The sequence below is a fragment of the Hetaerina americana genome, unplaced genomic scaffold (genome assembly GCF_022747635.1).
Source record: "Hetaerina americana unplaced genomic scaffold, ioHetAmer1.1.p SCAF_34, whole genome shotgun sequence".
Classification (NCBI taxonomy): Eukaryota; Metazoa; Arthropoda; class Insecta; order Odonata; family Calopterygidae; genus Hetaerina; species Hetaerina americana.
Genome location: NW_027286919.1, coordinates 1,978,495 through 2,004,000, shown reverse-complemented (window position 1 = coordinate 2,004,000; position 25,506 = coordinate 1,978,495). Strand labels below are relative to the sequence as shown.

At 39.4% G+C, this 25,506-nt stretch overlaps 1 protein-coding gene across 1 annotated transcript in view; it reads right to left on the bottom strand.

Moving 5' to 3' along the window:
- The window catches only part of Ent2 (Equilibrative nucleoside transporter 2), a 271,877-nt gene that overhangs the window by 8,671 nt on the left and 237,700 nt on the right, over nucleotides 1–25,506 (bottom strand). Inside the window, exons 4-10 of the mRNA XM_071589198.1 lie at nucleotides 19,904–19,985; nucleotides 17,401–17,540; nucleotides 15,447–15,592; nucleotides 13,830–13,915; nucleotides 8,433–8,579; nucleotides 6,940–7,120; nucleotides 1,114–1,235 (exon numbers count right to left, since the gene is read on the bottom strand). Coding sequence (XP_071445299.1) covers nucleotides 1,114–1,235; nucleotides 6,940–7,120; nucleotides 8,433–8,579; nucleotides 13,830–13,915; nucleotides 15,447–15,592; nucleotides 17,401–17,540; nucleotides 19,904–19,985 — 904 coding nt within the window. The remainder of the gene's footprint in view (nucleotides 1–1,113; nucleotides 1,236–6,939; nucleotides 7,121–8,432; nucleotides 8,580–13,829; nucleotides 13,916–15,446; nucleotides 15,593–17,400; nucleotides 17,541–19,903; nucleotides 19,986–25,506) is intronic.

Here is a 25,506-nt window from a genome sequence, read left to right as displayed (position 1 = left end):
TTGTTTATGAGATATTACTGAGGAAACTTGACAAAAATGAAATATCTGGTATAGCCATAGAGATAACATTTGCATTAAAATTCTAAATACAATGAATTGTGTTTGTCTACAATACTTGCAATCAATGTGGCATTTTCCAAACATGTGTTTTAGGAACCAATAAACATTAATATCATAATTATTATTAGTGCAGTAACACTCACCTAATTACAAACATGATGCAAATAACTTACCCAGATGCTGTGAGTCAGTTAGAAATTCAATGTAAAACCACCGCTAATTCATTCTAAGGAGAAGCACCATATCACTCTTATTTTTATATTTAAATTAGCTAAATATTTGGTGGAATGCTATTGAGTAAAAAATTCCGCAGCAGAACTAGTCCGAGCTTATAATTTGGAAATTTAATCGGTATCTACCAAAGAGAGATCATGATTCAGGCATGATTACAGTTTAACGATTGAGCCTAGAATGTCAGATCATTTTGGAACTGTGAAAAACTGGACAGTATAAAAAGGAAAAATGAAGAGCTGTGAAGTCAATGAATGATTCCTCTCATGAAGTGGAAAAGGAAAAGGCTTGCGGAAAGACCATAGCTACTAGCAGGTTAGTGGCAAACCACTTTACGGAGCACATCAAAGTTTTACACTTTAGTCCAGGACAAGAAAGGAGAACGAAAGCACAATAGAGGTTGAAGATTAAGAAAATGGATAGAAAGAATATTTGGAACAAACCCAGGGCAGAAAAGAGTTCAGCACAAATATAGTATGGAGATGAAAATGATCCTAACCAAGAAACTGGTACAAGAGGATGACACATTGAGGAAAGAATTTGGTTCACTGGTGAACGGGTGTTCATGCACCAGCCATAGGGAAACCATGAAGCTGCTTTTGGAAACCCAGTGCATGTACCTTCAAGCAAGGCCATTGAATGAATTATTGGAAACATTCAAAATGTCACTCATTCACTAAAAATCATTCATCTGACCAATTCTGATAACTCTCACAATTTAAACACCATTGAAAATTTAAAAATACCATTATACAATCTATAAAGTGATATTTTACATTAAACTTACGAAAATGTATAATTACCAAGTGCTATTGTACTTACCCACTGAATCCATGCAGCAGTTGTGCATCCAAGCATAGCGAAGAAGTTGAATGTTAGGAAGCATGTGACAGCTGTGTAATATTTTTCACTTATGAAGAAGTCTGGATCAGACCTTTGGATATCTATAAAATAAAAATTTATTGCAACAAATCTTTTGTAGTCTTTCACCACACACATACACATATCAAAGAACACATCTACGCCATTTGACGAAGTAAGTGAAGCAGGAATAAAAAAGCAGGACTGTTAATTGCCATCATATGAAGAGGAGTTGTACAATGGTTTAAAACTTTGATGAATGTGAGTACAAAGTATTGAACAATATGAAGTAGGTCACCAAAGTACATCAGAGAGGTTAATGGAAGTAAGTCCACATTTAATTCACTCAAACACAATAAATGCGAAAGAGTAACCAGCAGTTTGGAAAAGGCCAACCTGCTAAATTCCATCTTTCAAAGCATCTTCACCAATGTCTCACTGAATGTCTCCAATAACTTACCAAATCATTCCCACCAACCGATGCTCAAAATTGACACCTCATATAATGGACTAGAATGTATGCTGAAAAATATTAAGCCTAATGAATCCTCTGGGTCCAATAATATACCCACTGGTATATTTAAGGATCTAGAATCAGAAATTGTCCGTACCTAGAAAGAATATTTAAGAAGTTGCCAGTGGATCACAAGGATCCCAGAGATTGGAAAATTGCTAATGCAATACCAATATTTAAAAATAGAGACAGGAAGGAACTGAGCAATTACAGACCTATTTCCCTCGCATCCATTTCATAAAAGGTTATGGAAAATATAGTCGCCAGTTCAACGACTGAAGATGAAACAGAGAATTTAGTTGATGATTTGGATGGAGAAAGTGACGTGAGCATTGTATCTGATAGTGCAAGTTCAAGTGAGGAAGTTTGGTCGAGAGGCACTTTGTTAAAAATATCCCACCGACCGGAAATAAGTCCAGGCCTCAAAGAAGGTGTCAGGTGTGCTTCGCACAAGGTAAAAGGAGGAACACAGTATATTGGTTCAGTGCTGCAATGCAGGTCTATGTTTAAAGCATTGTTTCAAATTATACCACACAAAACTGAATTTGTAGAATGGAGGTCCGAAACTTAAAGGCGAATATAGAAATGAATAAATAAGTATTAGGGAAGTAAATTTTTTACTAAATAGAATAAGCAATATAACATAAAGTTGATTTCTTTAAAAATTTTAGAATAAATATTAAAAAGATATAAATTACTTTCTGTGATGCTGCAGACAGAGAGATTTAAAAAAATTGAATACTGTGAGCAGGGCCCAACCATTTAAATTCCCATACCAGCTTAAAGGGTTAAGGAACTGATCTCCTGGGTGAGATGTGTTCAAGGCATCAAGAAAATAAAGCTGGGTTAATGGTCTGCAGCATTTTCCCGAAGGAGGACCATGGGTCTCTGGTTTGGAGCCTAGTAGAAGGCATAAGGCAGAGACATAGGTGATTCTGCTAGGACATAGGAGCCTCCTTTGTTGACCTAAGATCAACCCTCCGATCATGCATGATTCTCCTGACCCGATCTGGGGTCCATTACACCGTGGAGGTGGCGATTAAGGTAGCAGATAGGATACTTGATCGCTGAAGACCTTTTTTAGGATAGAAGGTAGGTCACTACACATTTAGTCGGTCACAAATACAGTCGCCAAAACTTAAAATTTCGGAAAGAGATTCCAATAAATTTCAAAATAAGTTGATTCATAAATTTATTTCTGCTGAAGTTAATGAATGCCACAAAAGTATCAACAGGAAAACAAAACCAACATGAGAAAACAGACACATCACTCACTATATTGAGACTTGTAGACATACGTACGGGTATCATTCAAAATAAAAAAATAACCTATTTACCCTCGTGCTTAACTGCAGAAGCCTCAAAAATAAGACAGAGGATCTCAAGCATATAATCCAAAGTTATTGTCCTGATATAGTTTTAGGCACAGAAAGTTGGCTGTGTGATAATGTAAATGACAGGGAAATTTTCCCAATAAATTTCAAAGATTACCAATGCGATAGAAGTAATTGATTCAGAGGAGTTTTCATGGCAATGAGAAGTGTCTTTGAAAGTAGACAATATGCATTTGAAGATTGTAATATCGAAAGCGTTTGGTACACCATGTTGCCATCAAATCAACCCAAGGCTGATTTATGTTCCTTCTGGAGGCCTCCAGACTCAGATGTTCAAACACCATGCACTTCACAAACAACTATACCAATTAACATGTAAAAATAATGACAGCCCCAATATAATTATATTAAAATAAGTGTACCACCTGACATTGTATATCTGCACATGTAAGTTTTAATGATAATAATAATTCGTGGCAAATTTAACCTCCCCAGTATAAATTAGGAGAGCAATAGCATTGAAACTCAGACCTGTAACCGTGATTCTTGTTATTCATTATTAAAATTAGTGCAGAGAAACTGCCTTTATCAAGCAGTATGCATACCCATCCATGGAAATAATATATTAGACCTATTAACTTATGAACATGCCAGAGAGTATTATGAGGTTAACTAACGATGAGGGCTTGAGTGATCATAAACCTGTTCATGTCAACTTTGACGTAAAAAAATAAAAGAGAGCATTAAACTAAAAAGAAAAATTTGTAATTACCACAAGGCAGACTTTGAAAATTTTGCCAATCAATTAAACTCTTCCCTATCCAAACTAAAAATGCATTTAAGTCATGCCAATGTGGAACATTGGCATGACTCGCCAGGCGAGAACATACATTCAGCGGTGAATAAATATTTATTGGACAAGTATTGATTTTATAAAACTGAAACCAAAACACAATTAATACCACAGCCTTATGAGATTTTATATAATCAAGCCCTTGCGGTGGCTTGCAGGGAACTAAAACTTCTAAAAAAGATCTAAATTCTAATTAATGCTCACACAGCAATACAATTAAGTGTTAAACTGACCAACAAATATTTGCACATCTTCAAAATGCTATGAAAAAGCCTTTGACCAAGAATGACATCATGAGCTATTTTGTACCGACGCTAAACATTCAGTTGGGGGATTGGGTTGATAGTCTGCCTGGGGCAGTATTCTACTTTCCTGCCCCAATGGCTATGGTTTGAATCCTGAAGGTGGCTGGTTATATCAGTGGTATCCAGATTCTTGCTCCGAGCACTTGAAGCTGAGTACACCATATGTTGGAAGAGTGGTCCAAATGGCGACCCCTTGGTGCCTCTTATTAAGAGTGGGCTAATATCAACACAATGCCAGGGTTCTCTCCACCCTTCACCATCCCTTGAATATCCAACCTCTACCCAAGTACCCACATATCCCAAACAGAACGGATGACACCCCGGCTGTCAGTTGCCTCTCATATTACTACCGCCGCTACACTTCAATTTTCCTAGCACCAAATTTGCACCATTAAAACCTTCCTAAAAAGTATAGTCTACGCAATTTCCTTTGAATATACAATCTTCGAGCAAGTAACTTGTGAGCTGCAGGAGCCATTCATATCTAATCCCCTAAAATATTTATCATGCATTGAATTGGATATCACCACTGTGATTAGAGGAGCAGCCAAGTGGCTTGAGGCGAGGAAAACAGAAGGCATTTGGTTGGATACAACAAGAAGAGGCAAATAATGTGGAACTGAAGAAGAGATCATTTATGAGCACAGTGTCATGATATGTCCTGAAAGTCGAGACACAAATGTAGCAGTTCTCAGTCAGTGTGTCCACACAAAACCTATTTCAAACTACCATTACATTAATCGCAGGAAATTTTGTAGTCCCATATTTCAACAAAAGATATCAAGTTACTCTACAGTGCATTTTGCGCCATTCAAATGACTTGCTGATGTTGCTCATGGTGAACTGGGAGTACATGTTCACTAATACCACAAAATTTGCTCACAAATACAAAGTAAAAACAGCCAAGTTTTACAGTTATGAGGGAATTAAACAGCGTAAAAATCATTCCCTTTTGCCTGAAAAGTGAAGCAGATTCCTTAACCCTCATAGTGCGGCGGGCCGATATATCGGCTCTTGCGTAGGCTATTGTTTAAATCGCTGTAACTTATGGTTTTTTCTCTAATAATTTATGGTTTTTGTGCTATCGATAGGGTGAATTCCATACAATTATATAACACACTTTTTAATTTTTTATTAGCAATTTTAAATGCTTTTCAAAAAGTATAATTCTTACTATAATTTTAGGTTCAGTTTTGTACATGTCGGGAAGCTCAGCCTAATTGTCTGCTCGTTTTTTTTCTGAGTGGTCTTTACACTATGAAAAGCCACTGAAAGGCTACTAATCTGTTTTCATCTGTAATCTCTTGAATAAGTTATGGTGTCGTGGTGTTGATATATATCTGCTTATTCAGACTCTATTGATACGATGGAAATGAGAGCACTGCTTTGTATTCATTTTGGTTTCTCTTGCTGTCCATCCTATCTAATCATTTGCGCCCTGTGTATTGGATTACATTGTCAGTAGTTCTCTGTGAGTTAGAACTTGGTTTTTTTATGACTTTAGATTGTAAGCACATTGCCGCAGTCTCAAGGAAAGGGGAAAAGTCCCAATTTGACTCAGTGAGATCAGCCTATTCCACAAAATCGAACTATGCAGAGGCTGACAAAAAAATTTGCAATTCACTGGTTTTTCCTTATTTATTTATAATTTTTTCTACATGTCTTTTTGATTCTTTCTTATATTTAAATATGGTAGTTTTATTGAAAAATGTTTTAAAAAAAGTATTAGTATTGTGTCTAAAATCGAAATATTATTGCTAAAAAAATATTTTTCAAATTTATAATACTATAATAATTACATTTATTTTTCAGATGATGTAAATGTCAACCATCATTATTAACTACAATATTTTATTTTAAAATAAAAAAAAACTGCATATGGATTTCTAAATAAATAACTTCATAATGTTTTTTTTCCTAAGGTAATACATTTTCTTAAATTACCCTTCGCACTTCTCGCTAGTACCCCTGGAATCCCCAACGCACTAAGAGGGTTAATGGTTGACCAGTGCTTCAGTCAATTAAGTTGCTGAGGCATTTTTCCTAAACAGTGAATTTCTAAGGGTTTTCAAGGAACAAGATACTTTCATAAATAATTGCACATACAGCATCACAAAATGATCGCAGTCACGTATGCTTTGCCACAGTCCATGAAGTAAAAGTCAACATTTAAACACACCAGCATTTTCCTTTGACAACTTCAAAGAACTGTGGCTAACACCATGATAATTATTGTAATTGAGTCCTCCACTACATTCCAGCATTTTGGTGCAAACACTCATTTATTAGCATTTACTGCAGTCTTAGAATATTACAGAATATTAAAATCACTCACCACAAGGATGATTGAGTCTTTTTTTTGAAAAATAGATGAATGTGCATATTTTATAGATAAAATAGACTAACTTTCACCATCACTCTACTAAAGGAAGGAGCATTACAAGTTAAAGCAGCAGTTTTATATTTGCTGCAGTAATTAACCCAAAGGTTGGCTTAATGGATAAGGAAGTGCTAGAGTGCAACACTGAGCATATTCACAAATCAACAGATTAATAAAAGGGTGGGGAACCCCTTCCTCTGAGCCACCTTCGGTTTCTCAAGAGCCGTGGCATCCAAAAGATCACACAACTAGGGGTAAATATGAGGGTTGCCTAGGCACATCACCTGGAATTAAACTGAGCTTAATGGTCAATAATCCAGCGCTCTACACGCTTGAAGATGACCACAACATAACTCCCCCCATGGACAAAAGAGAAGATCAGCGTAATTACAGTGACTGACCTGAATGGACGGCTGGGAAAACAGCCAGTGAAACGAAGAACACAAAGAACACGTTGAACAACTGGGGTAGGCACTGCTTAAAGATTGTTAAGTAAGGCGTTTGTGGAATCACACCTAAATTTTCTTTCAATTTGGACTGATGTCCTTTTTGATTAAGGAGCTCATGGTATCGATAGAACCTCTGTAAAGAAAGAAAACTTGATATTAGAATTTTAACTTAACTTCTGAGTTGACAATTTTCATAAATATTGTTTACATACTGCACAAAGGGGCTGTCGAAAGCTGTTCATCTTGTAATGATGAGACCAAACCTAAGTATTATACATATTTTTTATAACAATTGAATTATTTTGTAACAAGTATAGTTATTATGATTGATTGAAAAAGTCCTGGCAAATGGTAAAAAGGAAGACTATCAAAATGTCTTTTAAAAAAAATGTAAAATCAGCAATGTGCTAGATGAAGTTGAAGATAACATTGTCTATGATGAAAGTGACTAACTCCAGCGAAAAAAACTGTGAGAATGATTTATCAGCAATGACGATGAATTTCTGGGATTCTACAATGGATAAACTGCAATATAGGCTAATTTATTAATGTAACAATTCTATTTTCTTTACATTAATTGGGCAAATTAAGGTATTTTGATCCTTTTCTAAGTATTTTTCTTAAATTCTAAATGGGAAAATGCATTACATGAGTTAACTAATGATTAGCAAAGACTTCAACTTAATTATTCAATAAAATAAATTTAAAAAATATTCAATTCTTGGTTTAAATAATATTAAGGATATGCACGTCCCTTGTAACTACATATATATATCTAACAGATTATAAAGGAAATCTTTAATAAATGAAAAAGAAACACTTTGTTCCAATCCACCACTTTATTACAGGTACGACTAGTTTCGACGCTACGGCGTCATCCTCAGGTACAAAGTTTAAAGTCACAATCATTGTATATATACCCTCTTCTGGAAAGGGTGGGGGAGTTGTGGAAAGAGGGGGCGGGGAGGGGAGTACGGGGGTAGGTACGAAAGAATGTGGGAGAGGGTAGGAAACACCAGGAAAAGCGTTAGTGAGTGGGGGGATTGGAAGGTGGGTTAAGAAATGAAATTTTCCCCTTTCACATTCTTTCGTACCTACCCCCGTACTCCCCTCCCCGCCCCCTCTTTCCACAACTCCCCCACCCTTTCCAGAAGAGGGTATATATACAATGATTGTGACTTTAAACTTTGTACCTGAGGATGACGCCGTAGCGTCGAAACTAGTCGTACCTGCAATAAAGTGGTGGATTGGAACAAAGTGTTTCTTTTTCATTTATTAAAATGAACTTCCACAAAGTTGAGGCTGAAACTATTGAACTAAGGAAATCTTTCTTGCCTTCAACCCAACTGACATTAAAAAATGGTCACAATCTTGAAAATATACTTATCTCACTATAGTTCAATCAAAAATAAATGCTAACATAGACATACAGTTCTGGTACTTACATTCAGAGGTAAGGCAAAATACGTATCGAAACATGCCAGGAGAATGAACAGGGCAGTAATGAAGTAGTAGATGGCAGCAGTTCTCACATTTGGGGCAACTGCTAATGAGATAATGCTGATAATGGCAGTGAATGTTCCACTTATGTTCTGGAATTCAATGAAGAAATTCATTTTAAGACACTGGAATTATTAGATACACACGACAAAAGAATTACTTACCAGCAGAACAAAATGGATATTTTTCAGAATATGACACAAGGAACATATGATCAACATTAAATTTATAAAGGGCATCTGAAAATGGTGACTTATTGGACAAAAGAAGTGCTGAGAAGCATTTCCACTACAAACAAAGGAAGCCACTCCCAATTACAAGGGGTGATGTCCAGAGGAACTGTGATCTTTGTAACTAATCAAAACAGAAGAAATATGATGGTGCCTACGAAATATTTCACCATTTCATGTAAATTATATATTTCTTCAGTTTCTGCAACCAGAGTTCATAAAAACATATTCACACCCATTACATTGAAACCAATTATTATTATTATAGGATATATATATATACAAAGTTAAGGTAGGGTTTTGATGGACACCAGCTACCAAACAGTATAGCAATATTTCTATAGGGTCTCTTAAGAAAACACAACCTGACATTGAACCTTACAATAGGCCCTTTTTCAATTCCTATTCCTGCCCCTTCCTCATCTGCCTTGTATTCTCCCTCACACTTCCTCATTTGTTTTCTTTTCGGTCCATTTCACCTGCTCCATCCTTCTCTTAACTCACATCCCAATGTCTCCAATCTATGCCTATCATCCTGCTTTATCGGCCATGTTTTCACGCTGTACCAAACCACACTCCATATCTAAGTTTTGAGGAGCCTTTTCTAAACAACTTTCCTAAAATTACAGTTCCTGTTTTCAACTCCCTCCTCCTTAAGCTGTAATTTTGTTGAGTTGTAAGTCAACACATCTTTGCTCATACTGATAACAAAAATGCTCCAACTGGAGTCCATTCTTATCTTTATGGCCCAAATTCATTCTCCCAAGAAAGGGACCAACTCCCTCCTCCCCACACTGGTTCTTCCCTCATTTATTAGGGCTGGCATTCAACTGTCATCATGATTAATATGACTTAATTAATATGTTTTCAACGACTTTCAATAAGTAAATGTTGTGTTGCTGAAATTCAAAAGGAATTTACACATCCTTTGGCATCAAATTTATAAGATTATCACAAGGAAACTAAATCTCGCATGTGTTTTCTGCAAATGAAAAAAACTTTAGAAACTGATTCCTAGACTTTAAAGCTTCACTTGGGGGTCGAGATGGTGCGGGGGCTAATGTACTGGCTTCCCACCCTTAGGGCGCGGGTTCAAATCCCGGCGGTGTTGAATATTTTTCAGAGGTATCTCGATCCCTACTTGAGGTGCTTTGTGGAGGGCACTTTGAGTGAGTAGGCCGTCCGTCGGATGGGACGTTAAGCTGCGGACCCCTTGGCGCCTTTATTTATTTAGTAATTTTATTTAGTAAAAAAATTGTGCACATACAGCAGGATTGCCAATTTACAGTGACACATATAACAGGAACATATAAGGACACAAACATACAAACATCAACAAGACTATACTATTGAGGGAGGTGTGAGAGATGTGTCAGAGAAAGGTTTATAAATGTGTTGGCTGGGAGTGAGAGGGGGTCAATACTTTCCGGAAGGGAATTCAGTAAAGCGGGGAGACGGAAGAAAAGGGACCGTTTGGTGAGGGACAATCTGGGAACGGGTTGGTGGAATAAAGAGCGATCGCGGGTAACTCGGGGGGGAACTCTGAAATTGATAAGGGAAATTAGTTCAGGACAGTCGTTAATGGAGTTAAGGGTGTTATGCATGAGTTTTAAATCGGATTTTAGACGTAGAGTGGAGAGATTACAAATCGAGAGCGAGGAAAGAAGTGATTCAGTGGGCGAGTCCCGAAGATGGGGGACTCTGTACTTGACAATTTTACTGAAAAAATTTGTTATCGTGTTAAGGGTATTAAGGTTAGATAGGGCAGACATGGACCATATAGGGGAGCAGTAGGTAATTAATGGTAAGATAATGGTTGAGAAATATGCGGTTAGAGATTGTACATCTTTTATTTCTGTGTAGCGGTAAAGTAGACCTAGAAGAGACATGGCTTTGCATTTAACTGCTTTGATATGACCTGAGAAATTTAGTTTGCGATCAGTTAATACACCAAGATCCTTGACAGAAGCAACACGATTCAGAGGAACTGAATTAATTGTATAGTTAAAGGTAAGAGGAGATTTTTTTAGGGAGAGAACTAGAGTATTGCATTTATTTGAGTTTAAATTTAGCATCCATGTGCTGCACCATTCTGAAATTTTATTTAAAGCCTCCTGAAGGTGGTAGCAATCCGTGGGGGAATTAATTTCCTTAAAAATTTTGCAGTCGTCGGCATATAGTAACGTGTGGGCTAGGGAGGTCGGGACTAGGGAAGCTAAGTCATCAATGTACAGATTAAAAAGATATGGTCCGAGAATACTACCTTGAGGAACTCCAGATGTCACAGAGGACCAAGGAGATGAGGCGCCAGATAGTATTACTCGCTGATTTCTATTCGAAAGAAAGCTGGTCAGTAATTTGAGAAAGTTTCCATGAACGTTAAAACGCTGACTGAGTTTATTAATGAGGAGGTTATGATTGAGGGAGTCGAAGGCTTTTGAGAAATCCAAGAAGATGGCATCTAATTGAGTCTTACTTGTTATCGCACTAACAGCGTGGTGTTGAAAAAGTGCTAAATTGGTCAAGCATGACCTGCCCGGAAGGAAACCATGTTGGTTGCTAGACAGAAAAGGGGAAGTAAAATAATAAAGTCTGTTGAGAATAATCCTCTCGCAAACAGAAGAAAGAATAGGTAGTAAAGAGATAGGGCGATAGTTAGATATTTCATTTTTAATTCCAGTTTTAAGAATAGGGATAACATTAGCGGATTTCCATTGGGGGGGGAAAGTACCGAGGGAAAAGCAGCGATTTAATAAGAGGCTTAAGGGAAGAGAGAGGGAGGAAGCGCAGTTGCGTACAAATATAGGACTTATGCCATCGGGCCCAGGGGAGCGACGGAGGGGGATCTTACAAAGGAATTTAAAAACCTCCCGGGAATCGGTTTGGATTTGGGATAAAGAGTAGCAACAACTTGGAGTGAGGGAAAGATCGCTAGAGACGGGAGGGTTAAAAGCAGGAGTCAGACATTCCGTGAAGAATTTCAGAAATAAGTTCGGTCTTTCAGGTCCCACAGCTTTAGCATTGCCATAAGAAACAGCAACGGGAATCTGCGGGCGATTACGACGACGATTGACAAACGACCAGAATTTTTTTGGGTCAGATGTGATGGACGATGATAGCCTTAGTGTATATTCTTCGTAGTCGCGACGGATGAGAGATTTGGAAAAGCGACGTAATTCGATGAAAGAACGCCGAGTGTTCTCGTTCGGAAAATTTTTATACAGGTACCAAGCGCGATTTTTGTTACCCAGAAGGTGCACAGTGTCCGGCTTAAACCACGACGGGAATTTCTTTGACTTGGGTTTCACAAGAGGGACGAAATCTTTTATCACACTTTCAATAACAAGGTAAAGGAAGTCCACCCCTTCTTCAGGAGACAAAGCGGTAAGCACACCCCAGGGTAGAAGGTCGAGGCAGCGATTAACGTCCTCCCAGCGGACCTTCGACCAGGCAGGGAAAGGCTTCATGTGGGCAGGGGGATCCCCGCGGAGTTTCCGGGAACCTCTAATGCGGAAAACTGCATCCAGAGACTCGTGGTCAGAGTTGAAAATATTCCTTCCTGGGGTAAGAGCCTCAGGGGGAACGGACGAGAGGAGAAGGTCCAGGGTTGCCAGGTTTCGGGTGCGTTGGGTGCAGTATTGCGAAAGTTGTAGAGCACTTATAAAATGTTCAATGAAGAATTCGTCGTGACCATTGAGAGGGGTACCATGCGTTGGGGTGTCCCATTGAATGGATAAATTAAAGTCACCAACTAAAATAATTGGACCAAGATTAATAGTTTCAAACACAGAGTCAAGACAGTTTTCGAGAACCGAGATATCACTGCTTGGGGGACGGTAAAAACAGCCAACAAAGATTTTATTAACTTTGGAATGCGCACCATGGGGTAGAGAGACTTCACTCCATACAATTTCGCAAGCAGTTTCGAGGTCTTTGCGTCGCTTTGAGGGGTACTTGGAATTAATGGCAAGGAGCACCCCGCCACCTCTAGTCAGACGATCTCGGCGGTAAACACTGTGTGAGACCGAGAAGGATAATTCACCATCGGCAAATGAGGGGGACAGCCAAGTTTCGGATAACGCAATTATATCAAATTGCGCAAGTTCATGCGCATGGGAGTCACAAATTGATAGTTTGTTTTTAAGACTTCTCACATTCTGGTAGTACACATGCACTGGGGGGGCACAAGGAGGGCCGGGGTTAAGGTTCACATCACCCGAGAGCAGGATGAGAAGCAGGATGACAACTCCGCAGCGAGAGTGTGGCGTCGAGGCAGTCGGCGAGGGTCCGAGGAGTCGCCGGGAGCCAGGAGACAGGCTGACGGGGAAACGGAGGCGACAGGGGGATAAACCACTTGATGCGAAGGCAGAAAAGTAAAAACTTCTGTAACTGAAAGTATCTTGAGGAACTGGGATATCTTCACATGGATAATGATCACAGGATATATGCACAAGAATTCGCGTGGAAAAACTCGGAGAAAGTAGCGAAATAACGACACAAAAGTAGAAAAGCGTAGGAGTGAGAGAGACACGTGTTCTACTACTGGCGGCCATCTTGGTAAAGAGTAGGCTAATGCCAATGCCAGGTTTCTCTCCACCCTTCATCCTTTCCCGTCCATCCCCTATGGCGCAAATGACCTCAACTGTCGGTCGCCTCCCCTAAAAACTACTACTACTACTAGCTTCACTAGTGAGTGATAGAGATATGCTCTTCAGTGGCTCGCCCTTGGAACATGAGAAGAGACAGAAAATGTAATGAATGGTGTCCTTCCCATGGCTGATGGGTTCCATACCAGGCATTAAGCCTATGCAATCATTGTGTGTGCCTCTCTATCATCTGAATATGAAATGCTACTACCTTTCCCGCTACCAACTTCCCTCCTGCTCCTAATTTCATCTTGCATTACTTGTGTTTATGGTCTTACTTCAAAGCAGAAAAACCAGCTTACATACCACATAATGTGAGGACTGAAATGCGAGGCAAAGGGTAGTGAATTCATCTTTTTTCAGGCAAACTTCTCTTCGCTGCAGGTACATGGATGGGTACAAACTACTAGCATTTAAAACAATACTATATGATCAATGAGGCTGGATTTGGCCATCATATACATACCGATCCAAGAACCACAGCTCCAGTATATTTGAAGGGTAGTCGAGCAGCCATTCCATACACAGAATTCTGGTATATGCCGCACGCCACTAGAAAATATCACACACGAGTAAAAATGAGCATGGGGCTAGCCAAAGGTTAAGAGAAATGGATTTATAATCACATAAGGTTTATACATGGGCTGCCTAACCAGCATTTATTGACGAAACATGTTTACTTCTAATATACTTGAAAAATATTTTCATTCAACAATATTACTCTTATTAATAATAATATCGTCACTCTTTTCCTGTAATCTCAATATTTATTGATCTCCATCATCTTAAAATTAATACTGAGGAAATTAGTTTATGAGGAGCCTTAGTTGAACAAGTACTGTCTTTCTCTGCCCCAGAACATGAGATGCACTAAAATTTTTCACGTTCAAGAAAAATTCTTGGATCAAACAGAAACATATTCTAATGTTAACACTTTATATGAAGAAAATACAATTGTTCCATTATATAATTAGCAACTCTATTAATGTTTATTCCTCATTTAATTCCAGAAATTCATCATCAATGCTGTTTAAATGTGTATATGCACCTACTTTCACAGTGGAATTTTTATTTTGTGATCAATTGACAGTTGTGTTGTAGCAGTTCTGCTATGACTGCAGAGACTATTTCCCTTTGTGATTTTCACCATTTCGTTGTCCCAGAAATACATGCACCAATTTTATCGCTTCAATTATAATTGTTTTTGTTGAAACAGTAATCCCGTTCTTCCTGTGATTTACTCTTCAGTTCTTAACATGATCCTCAAGCTGTGGCCACTAAGGAGCACATGAATACAAGGCTTTTTTTACACTCGCCTGCATTCACTAAATCAATGTTTGACTTCCTTCATTCTTGTATCATCTTTTCAGTCAGGGGTGGACCAAAATGCCTTTCCACTGCCCTGCTTCCGTGCTCTGAAGCGCAATTCAGAACTTAAGTTTAAATGCAATATTGTAACATTTGGCAACACAAAAAGTTTGGCAGCAGCACAATATGTGAGATGAAACTAAATGCACTTCATTGAATAAATTTCTGATTTATATGGGTATTTTTCAGGAGGTACTGCCAAGGAAATATTAAACCTTTTTTGATTACTACTGGCTGAAAAAATTGTCATCATTGAAATTTGTTTTGAGGACTACAATTTTTTACAGCTGATGTGCGAAAAAATACATATTAGAAAGTATTTTTCCAAGGCAATTGGCTTGCTGCTCATATTTCATTGGTCTATAAGACTGATACCACTGATTTTAGAGCACATTTCAGAGTAAAAAAAAAGTATTTTATCGGCCTGAAAATACGGCAATCATGAATATTCTTTTGTTGTTTTAAGCTACCATTACACTAGATGAATATTGTTCACTATGTGCTCATTCACTTTAGACTTACTTTATACCAATTTCATGAAACTTACTGCCACATGTCTTTTTCCATTAACCAAATTTTTAATTGTCAAAGCAAATATGACTTAATTAAGAAGAAAAGGAGAACGAGAAAAACTAAAATAAAAACTATCACGGGAGACTGAAAATAAATAATGACAATATCATTCATGCAAAGGAGAAATTTTTGCTTCACTCACTGTTTAGAAGTACAACAGTGGCCATTGTGATCCAGAAAAATACACCTGGCCAACCTGAGGAGTCTGTCATAGCTAAGACAACAGTCAAAATGAACACAATCACCTCCACAAATATGCTCCAAACTATCCTCCTGGTCAAACTGCCTCTGCAAAGAAAAACAAAAGTGCTCCAGAACAGAAGGAAGCGCAGAGATATGACTTGATGATGAGAGATGTAATCAAGTTAAATGATATTTAATTGTTTGTTGATGAAAATTTTCTCAAATCATCATCAGAGAATCAGTACCAGCCCCATATTTTAATGGTAATGATCAAAGGTCAAAGCATGAAATTTCCTATGAAATACTCTTTTGCCATAGACAGAGAAACACATTTAAGTAAAGGCCAAACAAGTAAAGGGTTGCCTGAGTGCGTTTAAAAGGGGCAACATGTTTGTGCATTAAGGCAAAACTAATGAGTGGTGCAAGGTATGCACCTACAGACTGCTGTCAGGGGGGAGGGGTGCATTTTTCCTTGACCCAGTGGGATGCAAATAACTAACCGTGCCACGGGAGGGGCACAACTTTTAAGACACTATGAAGGAGTCACGTCAGTGCACATAATACTTAAACCCTTAACAAACCGAACGGTATTAGGGTTAACCCTGTGAAATTTATCCATGATGGAAAGGAAACAAACTATGCAAATTTCACTTGAATAGAGATTTATTCACGACCCGGGTTTCAAACACTTAATGACATTCCCACCTGAAGATGACATTAAGTGTTTGAAACCCGGGTCGTGAATAAATCTCTATTCAAGTGAAATTTGCATAGTTTGTTTCCTTTCCAACTTAAACCCTTGTTTGATGAAAAGAAGCGCGGACTGAGTCAGTCATCCATTGTCAAAGATGTAACCATCCACAGCCATTGACTCAAAGAGGTGTTTGATAGGTCAAAGCAGAGGTGAGCTGGAATCAAGCCCAAAGGTGCACGGAATCGCACATGGGAGACAGAACAAGCTACCTGTTTCGATGCAACACATTTTCCCAAATAAAAGCCTGAGAGCATGGCTCGGCCTGGGTATACCTGAGAGTAACGGAACTTACTCATGCTACTAAGATCACTCTGTATGGGTCAGACAACTCCATTGACTACCACATCACCCCATAAGGACTGTTTATTTTAAAAATGAAATTAGCCAAGACATTGATTTATTAGCAACTACAAACAGCAAATAGCCCTAGCATAGAGATAAGGAAGAGATTCATTTTGTGTTATATATAAGATCTATTAATTAAAAATAGCAATTTTCCACAAAAATAAAATTTAATGCGACCGGTTTCAATGTTACTACATCATCATCAGGTGACCTGATGATGATGTAGTAACATTGAAACCGGTCGCATTAAATTTTATTTTTGTGGAAAATTGCTATTTTTAATTAATCATGATATTCCACCATATCACGCCTGAAACGTCTCTTTTTATATAAGATCTAATTTTCTACGGATGTGAGAGATTTGGATGGCAGAATTATCAGAGAAAAGGAATTGGATAGAAGGAAAAACCAATGGAGAAGTTCTTCAAAGACAGGTAAAGTGAGAAACCTATGTAAGATACTCAAAAGAAGAGGAGAGAAATTGAATGGATATACCTTGAGACACAATAATGAAGTCATAATATCCTGAGAAACTTAATGAAGACTGTGATTAAAGAAAATATGGATGGGAAGAATCAGAAAGAAGGCCATGGGAAGCAGGTAATGGAAAATGTTGGTGACAGCAGTTTTGAGGGAATAAAGAAATCAGCAGGAAAGAGAGTATAGAGGGAGACCTGCTACAGGCATCCATCTAACATGCATATTTATGAATGAATACCTTTAAAGCAAGATGTAAGTGTACTGGGCAATGTCAATTTTATAGAATTTAATTGCAAGATTTTAATTTTCATAACTACAAAGTTATTTTACTTACCCCAACTGAATGAACACATTTAACCAATTGAAGACAAGGTTAGGAACTTGAGCAGCAAACCCAATGTATGCTAGAAAGTTAGTTGCATAGTTTGATTCATAGCCTGTGTAGTCTTTACTCATTTTGTAATCAACAAAATACTGCAAAGAAACAAGCATAAATGAAATTAATCAAATTTATCGCAACAGCTACAACTAAAAATTTTACTGATAACAAATATAATTTTAAAATGCTAAGATATATCTATTATTATCTTATTTATTTCTTTGCAAAATACCCTCCAAGCCACCACTGCAGTGAGCGGTAGTGTAATGATTACACACCAGACTACTTTTTACCCAATATACTTTTCCTTCCTAGCGTGATTGGACCACATCACTCTGACCCCTCATTGCAATTGGGAAAAATGACATCTTAAATCTATCTGTTCTATACTTAATCTCTCTAATTTTATTGACCAGATCTCTACGACCGCAGTACAACGGGGCTAATATCACATTTTGAACATCATTACTAAAGAGACATCCTTCCAATATATCCAAGAGATTGAATCTGTAATTTAATCTTCACTCAATGAGAGATTTCCAAACTATATCCTATAATAATTCTAACCTGACCATGGTAACAACCCAAACCTAGTTGAACAAAATACTATGGAAAAAGCAAAAGCATTCCTCTAAGTTGGAAAAATTGAAAAACGTCAAGTGGCGCTTGATTCCATTCCTAAGAGATATCTCTCTTAACATCTCCAATCACCTACCTACCTTACTCAAAGCAGCATGTTACCCACCCCTTACTCCCTCCAAACACATAGCTAATGGCAAAGAAGAACTGAAAATACTTCTCAAATCAGGCATTTGTAATCTGAAGTGCAATTATCGCAACTTCTGTTGGTCAGAGAGGGAGATGTTGCAAGGCACGTGCCAAAGAAGACTTGATATTTCACAAAATTCAGAACCCCCATTCCCTCTATACAAAACACCTCATAGAATTCAACAGAAAAAGCAATTTTTTCCCAGACATACTGCCATTGTACCTTCAACCCTTCCCTCTCCTTTCCTAAAAACAAACCTAAGGGAAAAATAATAAACCAGCTCCTCAATGAGTCAACCCTTCCCACATCCCTCCCACCTCATATCTACAGCACCACCTATCCTTTCTCCTCCCTTACCTAAATAACCCCAACCCCCACCTTCAACATCCCTTCCCTCCCCTCTGTCCTAATCATGTATATTCAAGTGGGTATAACATTTTTACCGGGTTATGCCACAAGTTGGTGAAATGCGTTGTATCTTCAAAATTAAGTCTGTGGAAAAGTAAAAAATATTTTAATATGGATATCAAACACTTCCACTAAGTGAAGCTTTGAAACCATGGAGTATAACTCATTCCTTTAATAATTTCTATAGTAAGGGCTTTTCTGGGCATGTTCATTGCTAGTAAAATCATGAATATTATCGCCCCTGTTTGGTGAAGTGACAAGTTGGTTGTAAAGGAATCTAATTGTAACTCGCAGGAATCTTTATCATTAGCCCCCGTTTTAAAATATGCAAACATATATACTCCAATCAATAGTTGGGACAATGCAATCTCTGCCGATTATAACATCATGATCGTTTTATTGAGATAGAAAACTTTTAATTTGCTGTTCTAATTCTAGTATAGTATACATTCTTTGGTATCCAGCAGCCTGTAAAATACACATACATACAAGATGTTTTTAAAAATTTTTTAAATCCCAGTCAAGGTGAATGATTTTTACACTCTGAAATTGTTGCATTGAAACACATACATAGATATTCTTTTAGATTCAGGACTCGTAATTGAGCACCACCCGCTTTCCAACCCATTATCTGGAATAGTCTCAGCCCCGCCGATGCAATAATTATTAATTGCAATAAAGGCACCAACCCCAATTATATTTACTCATGTAGTAAACTGTCTGAAATCCGTTAACTGAAAAGATTTTTTGGGAAAATTTCACTGTCGGCAACAACAGTGGATAACCAGGTTTCCGTTCCCATAATTATATAAGCACCAGTGCTTTGAATATATTCCACAACTTATTTTTTCTTAAATTTAGTAATTAACTACTAATATAGATAATGTGTCCTTGACATTATGGTTGTTAGCATATGAAACGGGGATCATTTTCTTATTATTATCAAATCATAAAATTTTCATCCAATGCTACTTGATTCATATAACACTGACCTTTACTTCATTAAAAGCTAAATTATTTGGCAAAGAAGACTTGAAAGAGCCACCATTTGACCAACACGCTGACCTGCACTTTGATCTAAAAAACCCTGAAGGTCTCGAATATCCTACGGGATTGGATAGTCAGCTGGAATTTTACTCGATTAATTGATCATAATAAATGATTTTCAGATTGGCAAGGAAGTCAGAGTCTTAAGGCTATTTATGAGAGACATAATGTCCCTTGGTGACATAAATCATTCAAATTATGAGGCATGACAATATCATAGAGGGAGAAACTTACCCCTTTGGCTGTGATGAACATATTCCATGGCATCAATGTCCCCATTCCATGGAGCAAAAATATTAAGTACACTATATAACACCTGGAATGAGACAAAAAAAATGGCATCACTAAAACTGATATACATAATGGCTTTTATGTTTCCCAAGGTAAATGTCAAATTGCACACATGTTTTGTTGTTTAACAAAGTAATTGTTCTCAAATTATCATATTGAATAAAGATAACTGATGGATGGAATGGCTCAAACAAAGGAAAATTTAACTTTACTACTGAATACTTAACGAAAGGAAACTTTTCAAAGTTTCACAGTATAGATCAGCAGATCAAGGCATACACTCACCATGATTACTCATTGCAAATGGAATTCTAGGTAAACATCTATATTTTTGAACTTCATGGTTTGCTGAATTTTTATTCCTCAATTTATATTATCATACTTCTAATTTGCATTTACTGATGGTAATAGCATCGATAAGGAAATGTACGAGACGCATGAAATCATGAAGTAAAACTAACTACCAACAGATAAGCAAACAGGTGGTTTATAGTGGGGTTTGCTTCAGGAATAATTTCATGCATAAGGCATGACATTATTCATGAATTGTGTAGGTTTGGAAAAATAAATATGTACATAATTATTATTATGGGTAACCTACCGGTTAAGGTAGGCTTTTGGATGGACACCAATAGAAAATAATCCATGTCTCACCAACATTCAGCCAACACAATCCAACATCATACTCTACAACAAGCACCTTTTCATATCTGTCCACTCATTCCTCCCTTAATTCTGTCCAAAATCCCAATCCTATTTCTGCCCTTTCCTTATTTGCCTGACATTCTCCCCTCTACAACAGTCTTCAACATCCCACTGCCGATCAATACGCCCTTCATTGATATTTCCTGCCTTTTTATGATTTTTCCCAAGGATCCCCACCACATTCAATTGGTCCGGGCTCAACTTTGTGGAAATTCACGTTAATTAAATGAAGAATACCATGTATCTGATACCTGATGATGATTCAATGTATCTGGTAACTGATGATGACGCTTGAGCGTTGAAACCGGTTGTACGTGAATAAAAGACAGTGGAAAGATACATTGTATTCTTCATTTAATCCCCACCATACCTGGTACTCCCTCATTTGTTTTCTTCTCTGTCCATTTCACCTTCTCCATCCTTCTCCACACCCACATTTCAAAAGCCTCCAGTCTACGTCTATCCTCCTGTTTCAATGACCACGTTTCCGCGCTGTACATAGTTACGCTCCATATCAAAGTTTTTACGAGTCTTTTCTTAACATCCTTACTCAACGTCCGTCTCATCAACTCCCTCCTCCTTGTGAAAGCCTCTTTGCCTAGCGCAATGCATCTCCTTATGTCCCTACTAACTTGACCGTGTTGGTCCAAAACACTTCTAAGATACGCAAACTATTTCACCTGCTCTGGTTTACACCCTCCTATTTTAACCCTTAATATAGCTTTTGTCTTTCTGGAAATTTGCGCAACCTTTGTTTTATTAATATTGATTCTCATCCCATACCTGTCGCATAGAATTTCCAATTCACTCAGCAATGTTTGCAATCCCTTGGCTGACTGGCAAACTAAAGCTTGGTCATCCGCGAACCTAACTGATTTCACGAATTCCCCGCCCACTTTCATTCCTACCTTGAGTTCTTCCCATGCCTCTTTGATCATATCCTCCACATATACATTGAACAGCACCAGTGCTAATCGACAACCCTGCCTTATACCTCTTCCTAACACTGCCCACCTGATCACTGCCCACTCATATGCCACTCACACCTGAGCAGTCTGAGAGATGTATTGGTTGTGGATTAGCCTCCTTTCTCTTCTATAAAATCCATATTTTCTGCAATATATTAATATGTTTTTCTTAAATCACCCTATCAAGTACCTTTTCAAAATCTAAAGTCTGAGACATGCACAAGTTGGCGGGGCATGGGGATGGAGATGCAGGTTTGGGTGGCCCAACAAATTTGAGGGATTGGGTATTATGATTGGATTAGATGAAGTGGTCTCAAAAAAAGGCGAAGGGCCATCTGGTGCTAAAAAGACACACCATTACCGCCTATGTAATCAAATGAAAGCCCGAGAAATAATTCGGTGCTGGAGACACACCAATTTGTAGCATAGAACATACATTCTTACTCCACCAAACGAACGTTGAATACGTCAATTGTAATAGCTTTCAATTCTACATTGATGATATAATTTTGTCTCTCGGAAGCCGTCGGGTCAATTGGGATACGGCTAAGCCGTCGCCCGCCATCCAGAACCCTTTGAGATCGACCTCCACATCATGGGAAGGTTTAAGATTTGCATTCACTGTCAAAACATCGTCATCACAAAGCTTCGGAGGGAAATGAACAACCTAACTACAGGGTGCGGCAACATAACTTCCTTTTTTCAAATGCAAAACGCTTTAAAAAAAGGAAGTTACATTGCCACACCCCTTTGGATATATAGTACGTATGTCTTTCTCTCTCGCGTGGGAAGCTAATTCTGGGTTTCCGGAGGCACGCGGCCGCAGGATTACACGCCTCGACACGTCTCTCAACCGAGGGGTTCTCAAGAAATCATGTAATACGAGCGTTCTGCATCTTAAGAAAACATTACTGCAGACTCCATAACGCAATGAAAAATAGCACATGCTTCTATTACACTCTCATTCCAAAAAAGTATTTACGACGATTCCATTAAGTATTCAGTCGAGTATATAAGCAACAAAATTTGGCTTGTTGAGAACTATTTTCATTGTTAATCAGTCGCAATCAAATATCTGTTTAACATGCATTTTTTGTAATATAAAGACACATGTTATGATTGCAGCACATTTTTTAAGACATCACATGGTCGAATTGCTTTACGTGCATTAAGATAAATTAACAACGCTAATAAAAGTTCCTCACTTCCCATTTTTCAAGCCTTGGTCGGTTGAATAAAAAAGTAGGGAAATTTACGAATTGACGTTGCTGCATTGTGATCGGGAAGCCAATTCATTATTATTACATTTATACAGCTATCGTTGTTTTAAAACTGACAACTTGTTGACGAATTAAATCCGGGGTCACAAACCAATCAATCATATATTCGAAGATAATATTCCACTCGAATGAGGGCAAGGCTTCCTCGGTATCTCTTGACGCTTAATCCACCGGCGAGACACCCAACCACAAGGAGACGTAGCAAACGGGGCGGACGAGAGGGAGGGAGGCCGCGGAGTGAGAGTCGTGCGTGACCGGCCTGCGCATTGCTCTTGTGCGCACGCGTCAGGGTACAATTATGTATACCTATCGACGGCAGTGTTTTCCTTGGGGCAGAGGAAGTGGTGCGGGGTGTCTAGGTGTCCTTCCGAAAAGACGGCCACCTCCTCTTCATCCCCTCCTTGAGAGACCCCCACGGGCCTACGGGGTCCCTCGTCCCCGTCCAGGGTCCGGCATGGGGTCGGATGGTGACTGAGATCCTCGACGCTGGCCAAAGGGGCCGACCTCCCGACGCAGTCCAGCATGATATCGCGTCCCTTCTGCCCTCTCCTTCCTTCTCTGGCGCACCACTTTCCTCCGCCACGTCACCACGCCGGCGTGCACCGTCCGCTTGGAACAACGGTCATCCCCTGGGGGCGGAAGGGGGACGCACACTGCGGTGAAAGGCGGCCGGGGGGAACAACGGAGGCGGCGATGAAAAGGCAGGGGGGGGGGAGGGAGGGTTCAGCGACAGGGGGTGGGCTGGAAAAGGGTGAAAAGGGTTTCTCGCCCTGCCCGCCGCTCGCGTTGAGTCAAGCAGCTACAGCAAGAGGAAAACGGGATAACGGCGGGGCGAGGGGATACCCGAGCGTCGCCCAGGGGGGTGTCAGAGGAGGATACCCTTAGGGGGAGTGTGAGCTGAGGATGCGTGAGAGTATCGAGCGTCCTTTCACTGGATCGGTGACCTTGGGTGATCCCCGCAGAAGCGCCCAAGGACAAAAACGTCACCGCACCACATATCGGGGTGATCTTCCGTGTCCGCGGCGAGCGGAGGGCCGGCAATCCTCGAGACGAGGCGCGGGGCCGAACCGTGGGGACGTCCGGGGAGAGGGGGCCTTTCAGTCAGCCCATCGCCAAACACCCACTTCAACACGAAACGGTCGACCTTGAACCTGCGACAGCCGCCTCACGCCGGTGCGTGGCCCAAATGCGAGCGTGCCGCGGGGTGCAAAGGCGTGATGCAGCGCAGCCTGCTCTTCCTTCCCTCCGTCGTCGGGCGACTGGTTCCCGCGCACCGAAACCGCGTGGGTTTCGAAGGGCGGCAGACGGAATCGATCCATTGCGAGTGGATCGAGCGCCACGGAGAGGGAAAGGGAGGAAACGCCTTTTCCCCTTCTTATTTCGGAAGGGGGGGGGGGTCAGCCCACGCCCCCATTTCATCCGCACCTTGACACCCTCCTCCCCGACCGTCAAAAATCAGCCGCCTCTGCACTCGCCTTTGTCGTTCCGCCTTGGCGAATCGGTAACGATCACCGCAAGTGCTTACCGTCTCCCTTTAGCGCGTGGACGGTTTAAATATCCCGCGAATACTCGTCAAGCAGTCGACGCACAGTCAAGTTTCGAACTACGCTTCGGAGGGCGGGAAATCTCGTTTGCGAAGAATAATAAGTCGAGGGTGAAACGACGGCTATTTATTTATTTTTTTGTAAGTGCTTCCCTCGTTCGGCGCTCGCGAGAAGCTGAACAGCAAGCAGAGGTAGGCAAAGGCGCACATAAAGCATTCCGAACGAGAGAAAAGGGATCTGTTTACTGCTTGGTCACTGCTCTCCAAACGAGAGATTTCTCGGACGGATTTAAAATTCTTCGTCTGTGCACTAGTGGTTCGCAAACTGCTTCTTTCTCCAGAGGAAGCGTAAGGTAACTCTCAGCTCCTAACTGTTTCTGCGATTACTCGGACGGTTTGAACAAATTTAGTGCTTGATTTACTTTATTTGGTTTAACTCCGTTTGGTCATGGTATTTCCCTGGCAAATAGACATCGGAGATACCATCTCTTGCCCAATGATTCATAATTTGTGACAACGAAAAATATCACGATGATGACAAGCAATGAAGTCGAAGTATAAATTAAAACGACCACGAAAACGTTTCAAATTCCAATTTCGAATACTCTTTCGGTGCTCACTCCCGACGGCCATCTTACGAGGAACAATTCCTGGAGAAATTTCAGAAACTTAGTGAAATGGAATGTTAACATGTCACCACAAGGTTTGAGTAGGTGGCAGGTCCACTAGTTTGAGCACCGAATTAGTGGGAAATGGGCTGACAAGGAGGGACATTAACAGAGAGAAAGACAGAAGTTATATACAGTAAGTAGCATTTTCAGATAGGAAGGCAATGAAGAGCACAATGCATAGCGAGATAAAAACAGATTAGTGAAAACAATAATATGCTGAGTGCTATTTATGGCACGGAAACTTGGGCCAATGCGGCACTATCATCGACATATATGAGAGAATTTAATTGTATGGGTGTGAAGAAATATGGAAAACGTTAAACTGTCGAAAATGAATACATAAAGAAGTAGTTATGCATGGCAGGGGAGTGTATAGCGT